General features: G+C 45.7%; 1 protein-coding gene across 1 annotated transcript in view; it reads right to left on the bottom strand.

The window, feature by feature from the left end:
* LOC311140033 (metabotropic glutamate receptor 8-like) overlaps window positions 1-24,243 on the bottom strand; it is a gene marked incomplete at its 5' end in the record, with an annotated part of 79,541 nt that overhangs the window by 28,452 nt on the left and 26,846 nt on the right. Inside the window, 2 exons of the mRNA XM_084175003.1 lie at window positions 4,271-5,206; window positions 9,286-9,425. Coding sequence (XP_084031129.1) covers window positions 4,271-5,206; window positions 9,286-9,425 — 1,076 coding nt within the window. The remainder of the gene's footprint in view (window positions 1-4,270; window positions 5,207-9,285; window positions 9,426-24,243) is intronic.

Below are 24,243 nucleotides of genomic sequence, written 5' to 3'. Positions count from 1 at the left end.
TTAGCTCTGTTTTACCTCTTATTCTTCAAGCGCCACATCCACACATTCACACACCACATCATTTATGCAGTGTGTGTGTGTGTGCAGAGATGGGCAGTATTTCTGTTACATGTATTTGAAATATGTATTTCAATTACTTCTGTGTATTTAGTAATTTGTATTACACTGTGCTGAATTACACTCCAATGTATTTTGTAACAAGATACCTTCCGAGAGCTGTAATTAGTATTTTCAAAATACAAAATATTTTTTTATAGCTGCTCACCATTTTGTGGCCCCTTTCACCCTGCATTGGTATTAGAAGTCTGATGGCACTATGGTGTGATAAGAGCGTCTGCTCATGAACTAAATATAAATGTACGTATATGTAAAAATGAACAATTGCAAAGCATGCTGAGCATTATTCAAATGAGCTCTGCCCCGAAATAGAGTCATTAATTAATACCCTGTGTGCTTTGCAATTCATTTTGGTTTGTTCATTTTCACATATACATTTACATTTGGTCATTTAACAGACACTCTTTTCCAGAGTGACTTACTATTTACAGTCAGTGCATTCAACTAAGGTAGATAAACAACAACACATCACAATCATAGCAAGTAAAAAAGTTTTGCCCTGGCTCTGGGGACTCTTATATGTTGAGCCAGGGTGTGGATTTTCTATGTGTCATTTTCTATGTTTTGTTCTAGTTCATGTATTTCTATGTTGGCGAGGGTGGTTCCCAATCAGAGGCAGCTGTTGCTTGTTGTCTCTGATTGGGGACCATACTTAGGCAGCCTGTTTGGCACTGTTCATTGTGGGATCTTGTTCTGACCCGGTTTGTTTTTAAGCTTACTTACATCCCAGGGTCCCAGAACGGTAAGGCCCTGTCCTGGCGGTATGACACAGAGGAGAGGTCCATTGAGCCCACTCCCATACTGCCGGAGTCTTGTCTGGTGGCACCGGTGGTGTGGGAGATCGATGCGGAAATCGAGCGGGCGTTACGCACCGACCCTACTCCTCCGGAGTGTCCAGTGGGGCGGACGTACGTGCCGTTCGAGATCCGTGATCGTCTCATATATTGGGCTCACACGTCACCCTCCTCTGGACATCCAGGTATTGGCCGGACAGTGCACTGCCTTAGTGTTAAGTACTGGTGGCCAACATTGGCTAGGGACGTGAGGGTTTATGTCTCCTCCTGCTCAGTGTGCGCTCAGTGTAAGGCGCCTAGACACCTGCCCAGGGGGAAGTTACAGCCCCTGCCCGTTCCACAACGGCCGTGGTCTCACCTCTCGGTAGACTTTGTCACTGACCTACCCCCCTCCCAGGGGAACACCACTATTCTGGTCGTTGTGGATCGGTTCTCTAAGGCCTGTCGTCTCATCCCAATGCCGGGTCTCCCTACTGCCCTACAGACCGCTGAGGCTTTGTTTACCCACGTCTTCCGGCACTACGTGGTTCCCGAGGATATAGTGTCCGATCGAGGTCCCCAATTCACCTCTAGAGTCTGGAGGGCGTTCATGGAATGTTTGGGGGTCTCGGTTAGCCTTACCTCGGGTTTTCAGCCTGAGAGTAATGGGCAGGTGGAGAGAGTGAACCAGGATGTGGGTAGGTTTCTGAGATCGTATTGCCAGGACCGGCAGGAGGAGTGGTCGGTGTATATCCCTTGGGCAGAGATTGCCCAGAACTCTCTTCGCCACTCCTCTACTAACCTGACCCCTTTCCAGTGTGTGTTAGGGTATCAGCCGGTTCTGGCACCATGGCATCAGAGCCAGATCGAGGCTCCTGCGGTGGTTGAGTGGTTTCGGCGCTCGGAGGAGACGTGGAATGCTGCACACGTCCATCTGCAGCGGGCTATCCGTAGACAGAAGATCCCACCTCGACTGGATCAAGCAGCGTGACGAGGAGAGAGGATGGACCTGGGAGGAGATGAGTGAGAGTCTGGCAAGAGGGATGGAGGCCATGAGCACGGGGGAGAGACAAGCCCCAAAAAAATTTAGGGGGGGGGCTCACGCCGTGGACGACGAGGCAGCAGGAGGCCGCGATAGAGCGGTTGAGCTGGTTAGCAGAGGAGGCCGCTAGGTTACGGGGGTCACTGGTCACGAGGGAGAAGGAGAGTGTGGAGGCACGGCGAGAGGAACTGAGTAGGCAGCAGAGGGAGCGGAGGTTTATGAGGAAACCCAGTCCCACTCCTCACACCAAGCAAGGGGTGTGTGTCACCAGTCCGGTCCGGCCCGTTCCTGATTCCCGCACAAGGCCAGTGGTGTGTGTTCCCAGTACGGTCAGGCCCGTTCCTGCTCCCCGCACTAAGCCTGTCGTGCGCGACGCCAGCCCGGTCCGGCCTGTTCCTGCTCCCTGCACCAAGCCAGTGGTGCGCGTCGTCAGCCCGGTCCGGCCCGTTCCTGCTCCCCGCACCAAGCCAGTGGTGCGCGTCGCCAGCCCGGTCCGGCCCGTTCCTGCTCCCCGCACCAAGCCAGTGGTGCGCGTCGTCAGCCCGGTCCGGCCCGTTCCTGCTCCCCGCACCAAGCCAGTGGTGCGCGTCGCCAGCCCGGTCCGGCCCGTTCCTGCTCCCCGCACCAAACCAGTGGTGCGCGTCGCCAGCCCGGTCCGGCCCGTTCCTGCACCCCGCACCAAGCCAGTGGTGCGCGTCGCCAGCCCGGTCCGGCCCGTTCCTGCTCCCCGCACCAAGCCAGTGGTGCGCGTCGCCAGCCCGGTCCGGCCCGTCCCTGCTCCCCGCACCAAGCCAGTGGTGCGCGTCGTCAGTCCGGCACGGTCCGTGCCTGTTCTACCGGTGTCTGGTCCGGCACCGGTCAGCTGCTCCACACCGGAGCCAAAGCAATCCGCTCCACCGATGTCCAGTCCAGCTCCGGCCAGCGGGGCCAGACCAGACCGGGGGCGCTGCGGGGGGGTAGGGAGAGAGTGGTGGTCACGCCCGGAGCCGGATCCGCCTCCGAGGCGGAATGCCCACCCGGTCCCTACCCTCTTGTGTTTGGTTGGCGCGGTCGCAGTCCGCGCCTTTGGGGGGGGGGGGTACTGTCACGCCCTTTCTATGTGTCATTTTCTATGTTTTGTTCTTGTTCATGTATTTCTATGTTGGCCAGGGTGGTTCCCAATCAGAGGCAGCTGTTGCTTGTTGTCTCTGATTGGGGACCATACTTAGGCAGACTGTTTGGCACTGTTCATTGTGGGATCTTGTTCCGTAAGGTTTGTTTTGGTGTATAACCTAGGACTTCACGTATTGTTTGTTGTTTTGTTTTGATCGTGTGTTAAGTACGTAATAAAGATGTACGGTTATCACGCTGCTCCTTGGTCCGCTTCATCTTATAACGATCGTGACATTCTGTTACTGAGAATGTTGTTGCTGTTCGGGCTGGTTGTGTGTGTTTTTGCCAGTGACATTAGTGCAAACGAAGTTGTGTTGTTTCTGATAACTATACCAACCAGAGTAATTGTGGAGCTGAACGTTCACCTCAACACAGCATTTGTTTACAGCCTAATTGGGGCATCCATACGAGTGTGTGTCAGCTGCCTGGCAACAGAGGGAGGAAAAATATAAGAGTGCAGTAAATGGGTGCTGGTATGACTCAGTGATGAGCTTTAATGAGGACCTCTCCCACTGTTTTACAGTGTCCCAGCTATTTTCCCTCTGTCTCTAAGATTGCGGAGGTGTTGCATCTGAAATATACCCTTGTCCAAACAGCAGTGGAAAATTCACTGAAATTCCACTGTGCAGAAAAGCTTTTCACATGACCTGGAAGTACAACTCTCCAAGTGCAGCCAACTCAAACCTGACCTCCAGCGCACAGCAGGTCAGAGGTTATACAGAGGTACTACCTTTTGTTTTGTCAAGCTTCCCAGATCCCTGCTGGGCTGAATATAACCTGCTAATCTATCGCCTAAAGCTGAGGTAAAAGGTAAGGCAATGTTCTCAAGTCACCCACACAAAAAGTGATAGACACACCGACACAAAGAGAGAGAGAGAGAGAGAGAGAGAGAGAGAGAGAGAGAGAGAGAGAGAGAGAGAGCGAGAGAGCGAGAGCGAGCCCTGTATATAAGCCTCTTGTTAAAGCCTTGGCTCTAGTCACTCAGATAGAAAATCCAGTCTTATTCACATGGGGAGGTGAGGCTTTAGACTTAAGCTATTATGATAGCTCATAGCTCCATTGTAAATCACTAGCTGACTGATGGAAAAGAGACCATTCATCCAAAATCATTCATTCATTAGAAACACACAGGCTCCACTTTTCTGCGCGTTTGTCTGTTTACTGTTATAAAAGCTGTTCCACTCACCCTCTCCGCCGACTGCGCTGTCCCGAAGAAGATCGGGATAAATGCCAGCCAGATTATGCAGGTAGTGTACATGGTAAATCCAATTGGCTTGGCCTCGTTGAAGGTCTCCGGCACTCCCCTGGTCTTGATGGCGTAAACAGTGCATGTGACCATCAGTAGGATGGAGTAGCCCAAGGAGCAGATCAGGGACAGGTCGGAGATGTCACACTTCAGCACGCCACGAGCCGCCGCCGGGTCCTGGGTCCGCTGCTCGCCGTAATCCACGAAGGTGTGCGGCGGGTCCACGGCGAACCACACAAACACCCCCAGGAGCTGCACCGAGATCAGGGAGAAGGTGATGACCAACTGGGAGGCGGGGGAGATGAACCGGGGGGCGCTGACGGACTTCTTCCCCTGCTCGAAGATGCGATGGATACGGTTGGTCTTGGTGAGGAGGGCCGCGTAGCTGAAGCACATCCCCAGACCCAGAAATATCCTCCGGAAGGAACACACGCCCACATCGGGCGCCGCGATCATCAGGAAGGTGATGGCATAACACAGGAAAATGCCCGTCAACAGCACGTAGCTCATCTCGCGGCCAGACGCCCTGACGATGGGTGTTTCGTTGTAGCGGACAAAGGTGACGACAACGAAGGTGGTGGTGATGATGCCTAGCATTGAGATGAAGACGGGGATGACGGCCCAGGGCGAGTGCCACTCCAGCTTGATGATGGGGATGTTCTGGCAGCCCGTTCGGTTGGCGTCGGGGCGCTGTTCGTAGGGGCACAGTTCACAGCTGAACTCGCTGGCCTGGAAGTGGTAGCCCTCGCAGCGCTCGCAGTGCCAGCAGCATGGCACACCCTTCACGATCTTCTTCCGCTCACCCATCCGGCAGGGCACGCTACACACAGACGCAGGGAGGGACGGGTCACCTGCCCGCCACTGCATGGCTTCTACCTGGGGTCATAAGGTCACAGGAAAGAGGAGAGACCAATCAGAGGACAGATAGGTTGGAACTCAATAATGGTTTTGGTTCTAGAATGTTTGTGATTCTAGACTGTTTCTGGCTAAGGAATGTGCTGACTAGAATAGTTTTGACTGTGTAATAGCCTTATTCAAAGCCTACTGTCGTTAAAATGTTTGTACCTGCATTAACATTTCCAAGTGCAACTCACAAAGTAATTAGCCAAAGCAGAACTTCTTATCATGTCCCTTGTGCTGCCTGCTAGGCATAAATCTAATAGCAATTAAACTGGTGTAATCAGAGCTGGCACAAATTGGCCATCTGCATCAGTCTGATGCAGTGTGTGTGTAATAAACTGTTTATAACACAGCCCAGGGTGATGGGAACGGAGCTCCTCTCTCTATCTCTGAACACGCACACAAAGTACTGATCCAGCAGAACTAGAGGAAACTGGCTGGCTGGGGATTCTGCTGAGAGCAGGAGAAATCTAGAACTAGAGTAAATTACCAATATTGGGTCAAACTACTCAGTCGTCAGAGGAGAAATGAAACCTGTCTGTATGTGTTGTTTCAGTTTTGTGTTTTATTTCCCTTTAGTACTATTATCTCGTCCAGTTTTTTGTGGTAAAGCGATAGCCGGCCATGCTTGAATTATGAACGCTCAAAAACACATTAAGCCTGGCCATGAACTTTTTGGCGTATAATTGATAATTATTACCTGATGAAAAAATACTTTAGGCCTCATTAAATGTATCCCATAAAGCATTATGAGCATGAAAGAAAAGCATGTCCAACGGCACAACTGAAGAAACAGTAACTTCCGCCACTTGGGTGAATCCTTTTTCAATTATTTGGATACCTATTTGTAACCTTGAATTCAAAACACTTGTTAAGGTGAAACAAAATGGATATGGAATAGGGCTATTCTGGCTCTAGTTCTCAGCAGCCAGCTGAGAGGGAATAGTATGCTGTTGCTGCCTCCCAGTCCAGCCAAGGTAAACAGATTGAAGAACAAAGAGAATGCACAAGTTCAGCATTTGAGCCTAACTTCCATTTTCCTCCCAGCCAAGTCTCCAGTCTACAAGTCTCCAGAGTCCAGCCAATATAGCTTCTACTGTCCAAACGTATTCGCTTATACCGGAAAGTCACACACACGCACACGGACACACGACCAGAGCAGAAGGTTTTAAGATCCCTCAGAAAGTACAGCCCAACCGTGCCCAACCCTGTCTGTTCTAGGAGTCTATCTGTGTGAGAACACGCTGCTCGTTTACCAAGTCATAACTCCTCCTGTGGCCTGTGTGTGTGTGTGTGTGTGTGTGTGTGTGTGTGTGTGTGTGTGTGTGTGTGTGTGTATCCATCCCTCCCTCCGGTGTTCCAGTGTTTATGTGTGTGTGTGTGTGTGGTGTGTGTGCATGTCTGTGTGTGTGTGTGTGTGTGTGTGTGGGGGGGGGGGGGGGGGGGGACCAGATGTCCCCACAAGAATAGTAAACAAACAAAAATTTGACCAACTGGGGACATTTTGTTGGTCCCCACAAGGTCAAATGCTATTTCTAAGGGGTTTAGGTTTAAGGTTAGAATTAGTGTTAGGGTTAGAATTAGGTTTAGGGTTAGGGTTAGGAGCTACGGATAGTTTTAGGGTTAGGGTTAGGAGCTAGGGTTAAGGTTAGGTTTTTGGGTTAAGGTTAGGGTTAGGGTAAGAGTACGGGTTAGGGTTAGGTTTAGGGTTAGGGGTTAGGGAAAATAGGATTTTGAATGGGACTGAATTGTGTGTCCCCACAAGGTTAGCTGTACAATACTGTGTGTGTGTGTGTATTTCAATCAGTAACAGCTGAAAAACAAGTAGCTGCTCTTTGAAAGTCCAGCACTGAGCAGTAACTGTATGCGTGCAGGAACACATCAACTACTCTGACATACAGTATGGTCATAGGACAAAAACCACTGGGAAGAGATGGGACCCAAACATGACACAAAAACAAGTTTTGGATGATAACGAACTAATACTCTCCCGAGTGGCGCAGTGTTCTAAGGCACTGCATCGCAGTGCTAGCTGTGCCACTAGAGATCCTGGTTCAAATCCAGGCTCTGTCGTAGCCGGCCGTGACCGGGAGACCCATGGGGCGGCGCGCAGTCGTCCAGGGTAGGGGAGGGAATGGCTGGCATGGATGTAACTCAGTTGATAGAGAATGGTGTTTGCAACGCCAGGGTTGTGGGTTTGATTCCCACAGGGGGTATGAAAAAAATAATAAGAGCGTCTGTTAAATGACTAAAATGTAATAAAAATCTTAATCTTGAATAAATGCTGATATCTATACAATTTGCCTGATCTCAGAGCTGTTTGTGCTATCATGTCAAGTCGTTGTCATACATAGCCGGGACCAGGCTATGTATGAATGCCTCTGAATGTGACACTATACGACAACACTAGATCACAAAAGATAGTATTGCTATTACAGTTGAAGTCGGAAGTTTACATACACTTAGGTTGGAGTCATTAAAACTCATTTTTCAATCACTCCACACATTTCTTGTTAACAAACTATAGTTTTGGCAAGTCGGTTAGGATATCTACTTTGTGCATGACACAAGTAATTTTTCCAACAATTGTTCCACTTATAATTCACTGTATCACAATTCCAGTGGGTCAGAAGTTTACATACACTAAGTTGACTGAGCCGTTAAACAGCTTGGAAAATTCCAGAAAATGATGTCATGGCTTTAGAAGCTTCTGATAGGCTAATTGACATCATTTGAGTCAATTGGAGGTGTACCTGTAGATGTATTTCAAGGCCTACCTTCAAACTCAGTGCCTCTTTGCTTGACATCATGGGAAAATCCAAAGAAATCAGCCAAGACCTCAGAAAAAAGATTGTAGAACTCCACAAGTCTGGTTCATCCTTGGGAGAAATTTCCAAACGCCTGAAGGTACCACGTTCATCTGCACAAACAATAGTACGCAAGTATAAACACCAAGGGAACACGCAGCCGTCATACCGCTCAGGAAGGAGACGCGTTCTGTCTCCTAGAGATGAATGTACTTTGGTGCAAAATGTGCAAATCAATCCCAGAACAACAGCAAAGGACCTTGTGAAGATGCTGGAGGAAATAGGTACAAAAGTATCTATATCCACAACAACATAACCTGAAAGGCCGCTCAGCAAGGAAGAAGCCACTGCTCCAAAACCGCCATAAAAAAGCCAGACTACGGTTTGCAAATGCACATGGGGACAAAGATCGTACTTTTTGGAGAAATGTCCTCTGGTCTGATGAAACAAAAATAGAACTGTTTGGCCATAATGACCATCGTTATGTTTGGAGGAAAAAGGGGAATGCTTGCAAGCCGAAGAACACCATCCCAACCGTGAAGCACGGGGGTGGCAGCATCATGCTGTGGGGGTGCTTTGCTGCAAGAGGGACTGGTGCACTTCACAAAATAGATGGCATCTTGAGGAAGGAAAATGATGTGGATATATTGAAGTAACATCTCAAGACCACAGTCAGGAAGTTAAAGCTTGGTCGCAAATGGGTCTTCCAAATGGACAATGACCCCAAGCATACTTCCAAAGTTGTGGCAAAATGGCTTAAGGACAACAAAGTAAAGCTTTTGGAGTGGCCATCACAAAGCCCTGACCTCAATCCTATAGAACATTTGTGGGCAGAACTGAAAAAGCATGTGCGAGCAAGGAGGCCTACAAACCTGACTCAGTTACACGAGCTCTGTCAGGAGGAATGGGCCAAAATTTACCCAACTTATTGTGGGAAGCTTGTGGAAGGCTACCTGAAACGTTTGACCCAAGTTAAACAATTTAAAGGCAATGCTACCAAATACTAATGAGTGTATGTAAACGTCTGACCCACTGGGAATGTGATTAAATAAATAAAAGCTGAAATAAATCATTCTCTCTACTATTATTCTGACATTTCACATTCTTAAAATAAAGTGGTGATCCTAACTGACCTAAGACAGGGACTTTTTGCTAGGATTAAATGTCAGGAATTGTGAAAATCTGAGTTTAAATGTATTTGGCTAAGGTGTATGTAAACTTCCGATTTCAACTGTATGTTAGTCTCACATTAAGGTGTAGTTTGTTGGTCCAGGTGCCTATGACCCTGTACTCTCTGGTGGAGCGGTTGGTGCTCTGGTACTGGAAGATGTCGTAGCGTCCGGGGGCGTCGCCGTTCTCATTAAACACCACTGGAGTACCGGCACTTCCTGGAAGACAGAGAAGGTGAAGAATTAATAAGATGACACACTGTATATCATTCATCACACAGAAAGCTAATTTACCATACTGTAAGATTGTACAATATCATTGTAGTTCTGCATTTTCACAGAAACACACGATTTGGTCAAACACAAAATATTTTTGTTCTAAGTACTGTATGTTGTAAGTATGGTATAAGGTCTGTTTCTTACAAAGTGGGAATCTTTTTCAGAAGTTCACTGTCACCCTAACGAGCCGGGCTCAGATTTCACACATATTAATTATGCAGAAATTGTGTGCGCGTGCATCCGTGCGTGTGTGTGAGCGTGTGTGTGCGTACGTAAACAACCTCTACCTCCCCGGGTGCAAAGTGTCACAGATTGGCTTGCTTTCTCCATCGATTATGCTAAACTCACAGCCCTCTCTCTCTCTCTCTCTCTCTCTCTCTCTCTCTCTCTCTCTCTCTCTCTCTCTCTCTCTCTCTCTCTCTCTCTCTCTCTCTCTCTCTCTCTCTCTCTCTCTCTCTCTGGTTCTTTCTCCTCTTATGAAGCGTTGAAATCCAATATTTCAGCATGGCAGCAGCGTGGGTGGAGAATCTGGCCATCAAAGCAGTAATGTAATTACAAATATACATCTTAAAAGAGCTGTTCATTACCAACATTCCTACAGAAAGCTGTTCGTCATGGCAACGGTGGATGTATCATATCTGATGGAACGAAAGGGAGAGTTGCCGGGAGAGACAAAGTGAGAAAGGGAGAGAGAGCGATACTAGGAGAATAAGAGAGAAAGGGAAAGTTGAGAGATCTCTATTTCAGAGGACTCTGGGTAAACCATTATCCCTCTATCTTTAATCTGCCTTCACACAGCCGCCTGGCCCGACGCTACTCACACACACAGACACGGACACGGACACAAACACACACAGCCCCGTCCGCCAAAATTCAAAGACACTAGACGCCGCCACTCGCCGCTTGCTCCTGTCTGCCTATCTGTTTGTCTGTCTCCTCCTGCCTTCCATAATTACAACAGAGAGAGAAGTGTCCAGACTGGTTGTTGACTCATTTGTCTAATTTTAGTCTTTGACAAAAATAAAATATATATCTGGCACCCAGGCTACAAGCTGTAATGGCTAGTAGTGCAACACAGCTCCCTATAAATCAGGAGTACACAGGGCGTCATTGGGCTTTGGTCCAAAGTAGTGCACTACATAGGGAATAGGGTGCTATGTGAGATGCTGCCGCAGTAACACACACACACACAAACACACACACACACAAACACGTGAGTCCACTAAGATAGCCCTCTGGTTGATGCTACAGAGAAGCAGAACACTAATTCTGAAACTCGTCAGTCTATTCTTGTTCTGAGAAATGAAGGCTATTCCATGCGAGAAATTGCTGACCTTCTAGGCAGAGTTGCAAAGAAAAAGCCATATCTCAGACTGGGCAAAAAAAAGAAAAGATTAAGATGGGCAGTCTGAGATATGGCTTTTTCTTTGCAACTCTGCCTAGAAGGTCAGCCTCCCGGAGTCGCCTCTTCACTGTTGACGTTGAGCCCGTTTTATTGCTTCTTTAATCAGCACAACAGTTTTCAGCTGTGCTAACATAATTGCAAAAGGGTTTTCTAATGACCAATTAGCCTTTTAAAATGATAAACTTGGATTAGCAAACACAACGTGCCATTGGAACACAGGACTGATGGTTGCTGATAATGGGCCTCTGTACCCCTATGTAGATATTCCATAGCCATTTACAACATTAACAATGTCTACACTGTATTTCTGATCAATTTGATGTTATTTTAATGGGCAACAAAATTGCTTTCCTTTCGAAAACAAGGACATTTCTAAGTGACCCCAAACTTTTGAACGGTAGTGTAAATGCACGCAAACGCACACAGACACACACAAACACATCTTCACACTCACGTCCTCTCCGGAAACAGCCTGTCCCAAACCATATTAGCTACTCTGATGACGATTACTGGATACAACCAAGCTGACTAATATAATTGTTCAGTATGTGCCTTATAAGGGCAATTCGACCACAGCAGTACAAGTCAGTGAAGCATGGTTCCTCAGCCATTTCTGAAAGTAGTAACATGGAGATATCGACATTTAAATTTCACAGTATTCTGCACCGTTAACCATGACCTTCACTGTGTCAGTATAAGCGACAACATTTAATCTTCTTTACCACAACATACACACACACACACACACACACACACACAACAAACCTCAAACTCACCCCTCAGTGAGTAGCCCTAATAACCATTGAACTGGACGAGCCCCCTCCCCCCAGAGGCCATTTAATCAACACACAGTCTTCAGCTAGGTCCCAGCCATGTAACTGGATAAGTAAGAGCACGCTGAGGTATTCCTTTCACTCAGCAGACACAAACAGTCAAAAACCGCCAACTGATCTGTCTAGTGGTGGGCTATGGTGAGATGAGACCAAGGCTCAGAGCTGAAGTAGGGAGTAGGGTATTTCAGATCGAAGACTGGTGCTTGAACCTGATCTCCTCCATTCAGACATTAGGGCTTATGTTTGGTCTGAGATGAGGTTGGCTTTCTGCTGTGTAGTTTGTGGGTAGAGAGAATGGATTCTAGGTAAGTTATACTCCTACTAAAAGGCAGGGAGACAAATCCCTGAAGATACAGTTGCAAGGCATAGGTCTAGGATCAGCTTACTTTCTTCTAATCCTAACCTAAACCACTAAGGGAGAAAGTCGAAACTGACCTAAGATCAGTATCTGCAGGCAACATCCTCCTAATCTGAGATATACACTGCATACCCTGCCAACAGCTCTTCCTTGTGGATCCCAGAGAGAGAGAGAGAGAGAGAGAGAGAGAGAGAGAGAGAGAGAGAGAGAGAGAGAGAGAGAGAGAGAGAGAGAGAGAGAGAGAGAGAGAGAGAGAGAGAGAGAGAGAGAGAGAGAGAGAGAGAGAGAGAGAGAGAGAGAGAGAGAGAGAGAGAGAGAGAGAGAGAGAGAGAGAGAGAGAGAGAGAGAGAGTTTTAAACTGGGTAAAATCTCTGATGGGGGAGAATACAGGAAAGGAGAGAGGGACCGGCTGAACGAGCGTTGGAGGCTTCAAAAGTCTCCCCACTCCCCATCGTGACAGAAACAGAGAACAGTGAGTGTTTTGATAGGCCTGATGCAGAAACCACCCTGCAACCCAGATTAATAAAACATAACATAGAGGAAGGAGCTGAGAGGAGGAGAGAGAGTGGCTGCCAGCACCCAGCAGTGTGAGCCATACATCTATACTCCTAATGGGGGAGACAACACACACACGCAAGTACGCACAGAAGCATGCACGTAGTCACACACACAAATACAAAAATGCACTAAGACACACACACAGGCCCCCAGTAATGAGGACACATCTTCTCTCCGTCCTTCTTTTCATTATTCCTCCTATCCCTCTATCCCTCCATCCCACACTAAACGGTTACCTCAGGGGAGGCTTTACCTGGCAGATGAGGTAACTCAAAAAAAAATATTTTAGTCATTTAGCAGACGCTCTTATCAAGAGCGACTTACAGTTAGTGAGCGCATACATTTTTCATACTGGCCACCCGTGGGAATCGAACCCACAACCCTGGCGTTGCATGCGCCATGCTCTACCAACTGAGCTACAGGAGGGGTTAAGACATCTGTGTGATAATAATAACTCAACTCCCTCCTGCACCTAAACATTTACAGTTGATCCTCCCTTTTTCTCCTTCCTCTCTCTTGTCCTTTATCTCTCTTTTATCTCCTCTCTTTCTCTTGTCTTCATATGTATCTCTTCTTTATCCCCCTCGCTCCCACCCCCCTCTTCTCTCCTATAAGACACATGCATTAGCCTAACAATTCACTTGATTATGATCCATTACTTAAATGCTTCTGGCATATAGAAGCCTTTCTTCGCTGTACCCTAACCCTCCATCCACCCTGCAGTAATCATGTGGGTAGCAGTTCCATACAGTTAATATGGTGAAGGTGTCACGCCCTGGCTCTGGGGACACTGTTATGTTGAGCCAGGGTGTGTAATTCTATGTATTCTATTGCTATGTTGGGAGTTCTAGTTTGTATTTCTATGTTGGCCTGAGTGACTCCCAATCAGAGGCAACGAGTGTCAGCTGGTTGTCTCTGATTGGGAGCCATATTTAAACTGTCTATCTTTCCCTTTGTGTTTGTGGTTTCTTGTTCTTATTTGGTTTGTGTTCAACCGTAGACATCACGTTATCGTCTGTTGTTTTGATCGTGTGATCATTCTCGAAATAAATATGTTCACCTTCAACGCTGCGCATTGGTCCTCCTCCTTAGACGATCGTGACAGAGGGATAACATCCACAGGGTTTATAATGAGATTAGTGCTTCTTGGCTCAACAAGGCAGCTGATTATAATGATTATTAAACTGCCAGAAACCCATGACACATAGTTTATCAGGATGTTGAAGCAGGAGCCAGAGCCAGCCTTTTGTTGTGTTTCACATTGGAAGGGAGCACAGAGGCTGTGTAGCCATTGGTAATGTGCCATTGGAGCTTAGAGGTGGGCGGGTGAGTTGGCTAATTAAATAATGGATCTAATGAAAAGATAGTGTTTTTTCTACTCTAAACTCAACGTCAAGAGTCCTCATGTCAACCTAAGATGTTTGGCCTCATGATCTCGGAATGCTTTAGGTACTTTAGATTGGCCAGTTGGTCTGAGATTTGATTTGATCATTCGTCCTTCTTTAGAAAAAGTGTCCTAGTTGGTCATTAGCAGTTCTTGCCTGCCTCTGGCAAGTTTCAAAACCATCCAAACCTTTAACTCTACTGCATCTCTAAGCCCTACTACCATTAGGCCAAGGGAAGACATTTCATCACAGAGTTATGATACACTGTAGCTGATGGGAAGAATCCACCTTTTTTGGAGGGGGTCCAAATTAAGTGGCCCTCAATCTGAACTTGACAAAAGCCTCCCGTTCCTGTTGACTTCTCCTCTTCCTCTCTTTCCTCTAAAGAGAATCTCTTTTGATTATCTTCCCCAGAACAGAGCAGAGCGAGGGAGGGAGGGAGGGAGGGAGGGAGGGAGGGAGGGAGAAAAAGGGGGGGAGAGGGTGAGAGAGAGAGAGAGAGAGAGAGAGAGAGAGAGAGAAGGAGGGAGAGCGAGCGAGAACGAGAGAGAGAGGAAAGAAAGAGGGGCAGGGAGTGAGGGAGGGAGTCCTAGAGCAGTATTGTTAGTGTGCATAATGAAAGAGAGAAGGCAGCAGCGCGTATCCAGGAGGCTAGAGAGACCAGCTGCCATAGCAGATATACCTCCTCTGTTCACTGACTTTAGCAGACACACACGAACACACAAAACAAAACTCTCATAGGCTGATGAGGCAATGCCGCATTTCTCAAGAAACCGACATGGCAGACAGACAAACTCCCTCCAAAACTCCTTTGTCTCCACTAAGGCTTAATGGACATGCTGATTTCATTACAGTGTGACTGTGGCAGAGGAGATAGAGAGATCTCTGCAGGTCCATAAACCTGGTGTTGTCAGTTAGTCTAATGCCAGCATTATATCCTACATTAGAGTGAATAAAATGATGCATGTACAATCACCGCCGCCACAGCATGGCTTAACGTTCTATTAATCCTCCAATAGCTATCTGATAGCTTCTGGTCATATGGGCTGAGGAAGTGTTCAGTGTGTGGCGGCCCGGCAGGCAAGATTTCTGGCTTATTGAATTTATCTCCAGGTATCAATTGCACTTTTAACGTTGTGAGTGGGGACGGCGGTAGGATACGCACGCACACACGCAGAGACACAGGCAGACAGAGGTACGGGGGGATCTTTTGTGGGAGCGGCAGCAGCAAATGAAGCGTCCACTCAGTTAAGTCTCAGTCTCATCAGTCTCCCTTGTCCAGCCATCCAGTGGCTCATCCACAGTTTGATGTTGTGTAATACTGTTAATATGGGGACAAAGCACAGAGAAGGAATAGGAGACTGGATATGCATGTCAGAACATGGGAAGACTTTAGTACTCTCTCTCTCTCTCTCTCTCTCTCTCTCTCTCTCTCTCTCTCTCTCTCAGAAATGATGTCTTCATGGTTCTGAACTAAACACACTGCTCGGTTATCCTGCAGACAATTAACATAATAACACTGAGATCAGGGGTGATGTGAAGCTCATTCTAGCTTATATATGAATACGATTGAGATTGTATTTTATTTGACCTACGGGTCATAAAAACCTTACACACATCACTGTATATCTCTCTTCTTACTCTCTCCATCCCCCTCTCTCCCTCTCTCTTCCCTCTAACTATATGTGTAGCTGTCATGCTAGGGTCAAGTTCATCATCTAGCCGTTATTCCTTGCTAATTAGCACGGGCTGGTTACCGTAGAGAAGGCGTCCATCTTGTCCTGAGCAGTCAGAGCTAGAGCAGCTAACCCTGTGGAGATGGGCTGTAATGAGATAGCTCTGTCTAGCATGGCCGTGTCCTCTCCTCACAGCTCTACACACACACACATACTGACTCCACGGTTCCACGGCTCAGGGCCTAATTGTTTTGGCTCCGCTGCCCTCTCCATAGAAGGGTAATGGAGAGCCTCGCGGAGGGTGGCCCCGACCAAGACCACAATATGGTCAAAATATAGGAGCTGGCACTAGCTCAATAAATAACTTTTTGGTAGAGTAGGAAAAAGTGGATATTGTTCTTTTTCTCTGCCCGAGTTCTTTGTCCAGCGTCCTGTGCTTTGTGGACGAGGATAAAATACTGTTATACAGGATGCTAAGATTGAGACACACTACACTGTGAATTTTCAGTTCCTGCGAACATAGCACTACTATGAGGGTTAGTAGATGGATCAATACAGTCAATATCCTCACCAGTGTTCTAAACTAGAAGTGCGAAGCAGTCCTTTGTGTACGTTTTTTTGTCTCCTCGCTAAACCGGTGTATTCTCACTCCACACTGTCAGGGACAGGGTAGTTAATAAAGGATCTTAACAACACATCAATGCCATTCAACCACACTCTACAGACATAGCTGGGAACAATAGAGATGATATTGGCTTGATGTTCAACACTGAACACCGATGAAAGCTCTCTGCTTGTATCACTATGACTCATTTGACAGATAACAATGAAGTGCAGAGGAGAAAATAGGAGGAAAAAAAACACACTTCCATCTCTCCAGCCGCCCATTGGAGATTTCTGGGAGATTTTCTGAAAAGTTCCATTGTCTAAAAGTTTTTTATTTTCTAAAAGTTTTTGCAGTTTTAGTTGAATGTATTTTGTCAAAGTTCTACCCCAGTGTGAAAGTGAAAGTACAGGCTGTAAGGTGTTTTATTCCTTCCCTCCCACGCACAGAACTACAATTAAGGTTTCTCCTAGACTGAAAAGGAGGGGACCTTGAACATGTTTTCAGGAATAAAAGGTAAGAGATGAACATTAATGGTGAAGAGTGAAGACTTTATCAAGCTATTCATTTGACCGCCGGAGGATTCATAGAGGACAATGGAGGTGACCTGGGTAGTGGGAGGCTTTATACAGTGAGGGAAACAATTATTTGATCCCCTGCTGATTTTGTACGTTTGCCCACTGACAAAGAAATGATCAGTCTATAATTTTAATGGTAGGTTTATTTGAACAGTGAGAGACAGAATAACAACAAAAAAATCCTGAAAAACGCATGTCAAAAATGTTATAAATTGATTTGCATTTTAATGAGGGAAATAAGTATTTGACCCCCTCTCAATCAGAAAGATTTCTGGCTCCCAGGTGTCTTTTATACAGGTAACGAGCTGAGATTAGGAGCACAATCTTAAAGGGAGTGCTCTTAATCTCAGTTTGTTACCTGTATAAAAGACACCTGTCCACAGAAGCAATCAATCAATCAGATTCCAAACTCTCCACCATGGCCAAGACCAAAGAGCTCTCCAAGGATGTCAGGGACAAGATTGTAGACCTACCCAAGGCTGGAATGGGCTACAAGACCATCGCCAAGCAGCTTGGTGAGAAGGTGACAACAGTTGGTGCGATTATTCGCAAATGGAAGAAACACAAAAGAACTGTCAATCTCCCTCGGCCTGGGGCTCCATGCAAGATCTCACCTCGTGGAGTTGCAATGATCACAAGAACGGTGAGGAATCAGCCCAGAACTACACGGGAGGATCTTGTCAATGATCTCAAGGCAGCTGGGACCATAGTCACCAAGAAAATAATTGGTAACACACTACGCCGTGAAGGACTGAAATCCTGCAGTGCCCGCAAGGTCCCCCTGCTCAAGAAAGCACATATACAAGGCCGTCTGAAGTTTGCCAATGAACATCTGAATGATTCAGAGGAGGCCTGGGTGAAAGTGTTGTGGTCAAATGAGACCAAAATCGAGCTCTTTGGCATCAACTCAACTCGCCGTGTTTGGAGGAGGAGGAATGCTGCCTATGACCCCAAGAACACCATCCCTACCGTCAAACCTGGAGGTGGAAACCTTATGCTTTGGGGGTGTTTTTCTGCTAAGGGGACAGGACAACTTCACCGCATCAAAGGGACGATGGATGGGGCCATGTACCGTCAAATCTTGGGTGAGAATCTCCTTCCCTCAGCCAGGGCATTGAAAATGGGTCGTGGATGGGTATTCCAGCATGACAATGACCCAAAACACACGGCCAAGCAACAAAGGAGTGGCTCAAGAAGAAGCACATTAAGGGAGTGGCCTAGCCAGTCTCCAGACCTTAATCCCATAGAAAATCTGTGGAGGGAGCTGAATGTTTGAGTTGCAAAACGTCAGCCTCGAAACCTTAATGACTTGGAGAAGATCTGCAAAGAGGAGTGGGACAAAATCCCTCCTGAGATATGTGCAAACCTGGTGGCCAACTACAAGAAACGTCTGACCTCTGTGATTGCCAACAAGGGTTTTGCCACCAAGTACTAAGTCATGTTTTGCAGAGGGGTCAAATACTTATTTCCCTCATTAAAATGCAAATCAATTTATAACATTTTTGACATGCGTTTTTCAGGATTTTTTTGTTGTTATTCTGTCTCTCACTGTTTAAATAAACCTACCATTAAAATTATAGACTGATCATTTCTTTGTCAGTGGGCAAACGTACAAAATCAGCAGGGGATCAAATACTTTTTTCCCTCACTGTATATCATGTCACACCACTGGGCTCTATTTAAACAAACCTAGCACAATGGTAAATCTAATCGCAGGTGGTAGCGCTATTGGTTCAGGGGTGTGTCAGAAATATTTTGGCTATTTTCACTATCACAATTATTGGCAGACCTGCTGGTTTTTGATGAGTAAACAAGTTGTGGGTGTGTTGAGGCTTGGCCCCTAACTGGCCAATCAGAACGTGCTCCATGGCAAAATATGTCGTTGTTTCAAGTTGTGTTTTTACTGTCTTTTATGTATTGCCTTGGAATCAATTCCAATTCCAATGTTAGTCTATTATAGTTTATTAAATGGATTACAGAAACGAAATAAAATGTAGACCTATCTTCGCTAAATACATTAACTGTGGTCCTCTGTAGCTCAGCTGGTAGAGCACGGCGCTTGTAACGCCAAGGTAGTGGGTTCGATCCCCGGGACCACCCATACACAAAAAAAAAATTATGCACGCATGACTGTAAGTCGCTTTGGATAAAAGCGTCTGCTAAATGGCATATTATTAACTTGAACCCATTTGCAGTCCACATTGTTCTAATTGCATACTGTAGCTTCAATAGCATTTACACTGATATAGGGGCCTACTGTAAATTGCATTATGGTAATATAAATTGCATTATAGTCAATAAGTTATAGTCAATTATAGTCAAATCAATTCGTTTCTGTAATCCATTTGCACTGCCCCCCCCCCCCCCCCACCCCATCCTTTTACGCTGCTGCTACTCTGTTAATTATTTATGCATAGTCACTTTAACTCTACCCACATGTACATATTACTTCAACTACCTCAACTAGCCGGTACCCCCGCACATGTATATATAGCCTCCCTACTGTTATTTTATTTTACTTCTGCTCTTTTTTTCTCAACACTTTTTTTGTTGTTGTTTTATTTTTACTTTTTTGTTAAAAATAAATGCACTGTTGGTTAAGGGCTGTAAGTAAGCATTTCACTGTAATGTCTGCACCTGTTGTATTCGGCGCATGTGGCCAATAAAATTTGATTTGATTTGATTTGATTTGAGGCCTAAACAGAGAACTAATAATTTTAATCAAATTCTAAATCAAATTAAACAACATGTTTTAAATTGTCAAATTTACAGACACCATAATTTCTCCCCGTGGGCATATAATATTAAAACAACGCAGATTATGGAGGGTTTTACGCACATCCAAACTTTTGACAGTAGCTGGACAAAGATCCAATAAATAGAAAGTTAGAATGTCTACTCACCGTTATACTCTCCCAAATAGGCCTATGTTTTATGAACATAATCGGAACCATTTTACAGAGCAGATCGCATTCACACATCAGAAGTTGCATTGCAAGCGCGCCACGGACGTTGTCACCATAAAACCAGGAAGGTGAATAATTCTAATAAGCAAATGTAAATTAAATGATATAATAAAATCGGCAGGATAAAAAAAACACTCATTGCTGTTGAACCAGCCTTCGTTATAGTAGGCCTAAGGGAGGGCTTGGGTTTTGAACATATGAAACAGAAAATAAGCCATTTTTACAGGAGAGATAACTTCTAAATACGAGGTTCACCGGTATTCACCGAGGTTCTCATCTCTCGTTTCATGATGGATATGGATACGTAGCTTACATCATGGAGGGGGTTTTACACACAACGCATAGATAAAAAGGGAATGTCAGCTCACTGTTTTACTCCTCTCAAACTTGCTATTTTAATAAAGCTTTGGTGATTAAGATTCATTTCCAAGCGGTCTCAGGAGCCAAACCCTTTATTGACTACTTCACGATTGCATTGGGCAGACAAAAAAAAGACTTAATTGAGAGGAGGGGAGGCTATGCTTGATTTTTAATCAAATAAATCGAAATGGGGAAAAACATGCTTTTTTGGTTTCTAAATACGAAGTATTCAGGCACCAAAAGCACATAAGGCTACTCTTGTTCCATGCGCATATGGGCAGTGTGCATCATAGCTGGATAGGCTGCGTTTCCGCTGTCTAAATTCATGCCATAACCAACTGCGTTACTGCTAAAACCAGCTGTTGGTTGGTCTTAAATATCCCTATCAGCACTGCCTGAAATTAGCACTTTGGATCATGTTTTTAAGGACACACCTAAAATATTTCCACCCCGCCCATTTCAGAGCAAGCTAGCTGATATAAGACATGTAAATTGCCGAACCTGGCGTTGGTGCTGGAAAATGCCAGTGTGGCAATTTTAATATGACGAAATTGCAAACTAACGTGCATTTGACACTAGCGCCGCGGTAACGCTAGCCGGAAATAGAGCCCTATGTGTCACTCTGTGTTGGCACGTTGGTTGCATTGGACATGTGTAATGTCCCTGTCCAGGAGCAGACCTGGGACATGTGTGGCTTCCTGTAACACACTCTGGAGGCAGCATATAAAGTGGACTACTAGGTTGCATCCCAAATTGAACCCTATTCCCTATATAGTGCACTACTTTTGACCAGGGCCTGTAGGGGCACTACATAGGGAATATTGTGTCATTTGGGACGTTGCCCTAGATTATCATATTCATCAGAGCAGAAGTGGTGGGACACACTGGTCCTCAAAAGCTACAGGGTTGCCGATGTGCGTTATTTCCTATGAGAGACTGATTAAGACATAAAGATGTCTTTTGATATCTGTCCTACAAAGTCTACAAAGACTTGTTGTGGCAATTTTTCTACATTTACTTCAGCTGCTCATTGAAAACGGAGTCACAATAGCCCAACAGCAACTGAAATAAGATTTTCTCTGCCAATAACAGTCCCTAAATGTGTTACTTTACAGAGTGTTGTCACCAATGTTGTTGGTAGGCAACAACAGAACAGGACATTCTAGATAAAATAACTAGATGAGTTGAGATGATGAAAGAGACAGTAGTCTGTTTGATATCTTGCTTGCATTCTGAGTCAATCCCTCCATGGTGATGACTGATGATGGACCAGGATGAAAAAGAGAGAGAAACGGAAAAGAGCAACAAAAACAGGGAAAACATCATCAACATTGAGCCAAATCTGAAGTATCATGTTTTTGGTCAAAGAAAATAGGAAATATCTGCAGCATGCCTAGACATATGAATAAAACTATGCAAACTCATCTAGTGGCCTCTAGACAGAATCAAGTGATAACACAACGTCTGAAGTGGGCTGCTTAATAAGTCAGTGATTGACATGAGACAAAGCATACGTCCTAAATGACACCCTATTCCCTAAATAGTGCACTACTTTATAGGGAATGCACTATATAGGGAATAGGAATGTGCCATTTGGGGCACAACCAGAATGTCCTTTAGACCACTGTGGAGACAATAGAGGGTGTGGAGACTCAAGCTGAACAGAACAGAAGAAGAGGTATCAGATGCAGTCTGCACGGTGTAGCGTGTGATTGCTGCTACAGGCACTGTTCCTTATTGTCTTTCTTCCCCTGGATCTGCAATGCACCACCATCTGCGTGTGTGTATGAGAGGGAAAACAAGAGAGATATGGAGGGAGAGGGGAGAAGTGGAGAGATGGAGGGAGGGAGAGACAGATGGAGAGAGAGAAGTAGGGGAGAAAAGGAGAGAGAAAATAGAGGGAGAATGAGAGATAATGAGAAGATAAAGGAGAGAGAGGGAATGGGAAAGAGAGACAGAGGGGAGGAGAGGGAGGAAGGGAGGGATAGAGCTAGGAATGTGCTCTCTCCATCAGCATGAGTTTCTGTCAGAGTCAGAGAGCACATCGATAACACCTGAACACTGTAGGGAAGGAGAGATATACACACACACACACACACGCACACACACACACACACACTGGGGGTCAGTGGAGGGGTCATCCAAGTGTCCAATCTCATGCTGCTGAGAAAGGTTAGATCCTCTGGCAGGGTTCCATGGGGAAAGATCGTTAATAAGTGCACCGGCCAGTGTGTGTGTGTGTGTATGTGTGTGTGTGTGTGTGTGTGTGTGTGTGTGTGTGTGTGTGTGTGTGTGTGTGTGTGTGTGTGTGTGTGTATGTGTCTGCATGAGATATCTCCACACCTGGTGTGTGTTTTCCCTAGATCGTTCTGAAACCTCACTACTGAATTAGGCTCTTCCTCTCCGTCAAGACAAAAGGCGCTGGATTGATTTTCCACCTGTGTCGGTAAGCAGGGGGATTGGGCCTATCAGCTCAGCACAGCTCCTCTAAGTTGCACTTGATTGGTATGGATCCCTGGTCCCTGCTGCGGCCATGTCAAGGGCACTGTGGATGGTCCGACTCAATGCCCTCCTAACGGGTGCAGATGAGCTGTATACTAAACTACAACAAGGAATAGAAGTGTTCTCTACTGACATACACTGACTTAAACTCTCTTGTCTTGCCGTCTCTTGCTCGCTAGCTCGCTCACGAACGCACACACACACACACACACACACAGTCTGTAACTTTATCCAATAACAGCCCTAACCTTGCTATGCCAGACATGATGTACTATAAGAGCCTGTAGCTGAAGAACACAATACAACATAAGTCTACAACATCATCAACATCAGTCCCCAGCAGAAAACACATTCACTCCTCTGGCGTCATTATTATTAACCTCCTGTTGAACTCCAGAGGGGCAGAAATCGATACCAACACAACATGTTGCTTCTCCGTGTAGTCAGCTTGAAAGCATCACGTCAAGTATTCCCAGGCCTGTAGAAGACTAGATACTAGATGTAAACAACATCAACAGCCCTACGGCAATTTATCTTGTGCCTCTCGGCATTGAAAAACCAGCAGCAGTCAAAAGACAGAAGATTTACTGATCTCTAGTAAGTAGTCTGGTAAAGTGTAGTTTGTCAGGCCTGCTCTCTGCTTCATGCCCTTCTACATTCATCTCAATCAAGTGGGCAGTGACATTTTGCTCTATTAAGGGAGGTTACTGTCTTAAATGGTGGTGAAGTACTATGTGACCAGTGTCTTTAGGATTCAACAGGGCTAGAATGGCCATAGTAGGACTTGAACCTGCAACCTTGTGTTTATCAGCCCAATACCTTAGCTATCACTGCCAAGAGGTCCAAACCCTCGGCGATAAGTTGCAGGTGCTGTACTAGCTATGGATGATACAGTATTTACAATGCCATGTGAATTTTGCTTAAGCCACTGGAGTGTAAAGTGTTGTTCAGTGTTTGTGAGTGGACGACACTGCCACTGTATGAATACATTTATTACCTAATGTTCTTACAGTCTTAAAACTGCCTTGTGGGCTAATTTTTCATTTTAGAGAGGAATTATCATGCAGTATTTCTAATACAGGCAAGACTCGCTGATCGATCAACACAAATTATGCAAATCACAGGAGTTGAATGGAACATAACAAACGAATATGCGGCGAGATAAATAAATATAACCATAACAAAAAGAAGCAGAAAGTACATATTCAAATGAACTGTCTAATGTTATTTAGTGGGAGATGTATCAATTGTTTTTGCCCACTTATGCTCTTCGGAGGCCGAGAGGGACAAAACAGTCAAATAAGCACAACACTCATGAAAACAAGTTTAAAGTATTACTGAGTCTCAAGTCAAGCTCCAAGTTGCTTACCATCTGCAGCAAGCACAAAGCGTTGTAAACTATGTTAGGAGAAGTGGATGGATATTCCATGGCACCACTAGTTAAAAAGCTGAACTACATAACATATAGAATATTATGTACACATAATAATGTACAGAATAGATTAATGGAGTATGGCCATTAGCAGGTGAAGG

Source organism: Coregonus lavaretus, assembly GCF_964263955.1.
Source record: "Coregonus lavaretus genome assembly, chromosome: 13".
In the NCBI taxonomy this organism is placed as follows: domain Eukaryota; kingdom Metazoa; phylum Chordata; class Actinopteri; order Salmoniformes; family Salmonidae; genus Coregonus; species Coregonus lavaretus.
The sequence above is the reverse complement of the archived record's forward strand: the minus strand, read 5'-3'. Positions and strand labels throughout refer to the sequence as shown.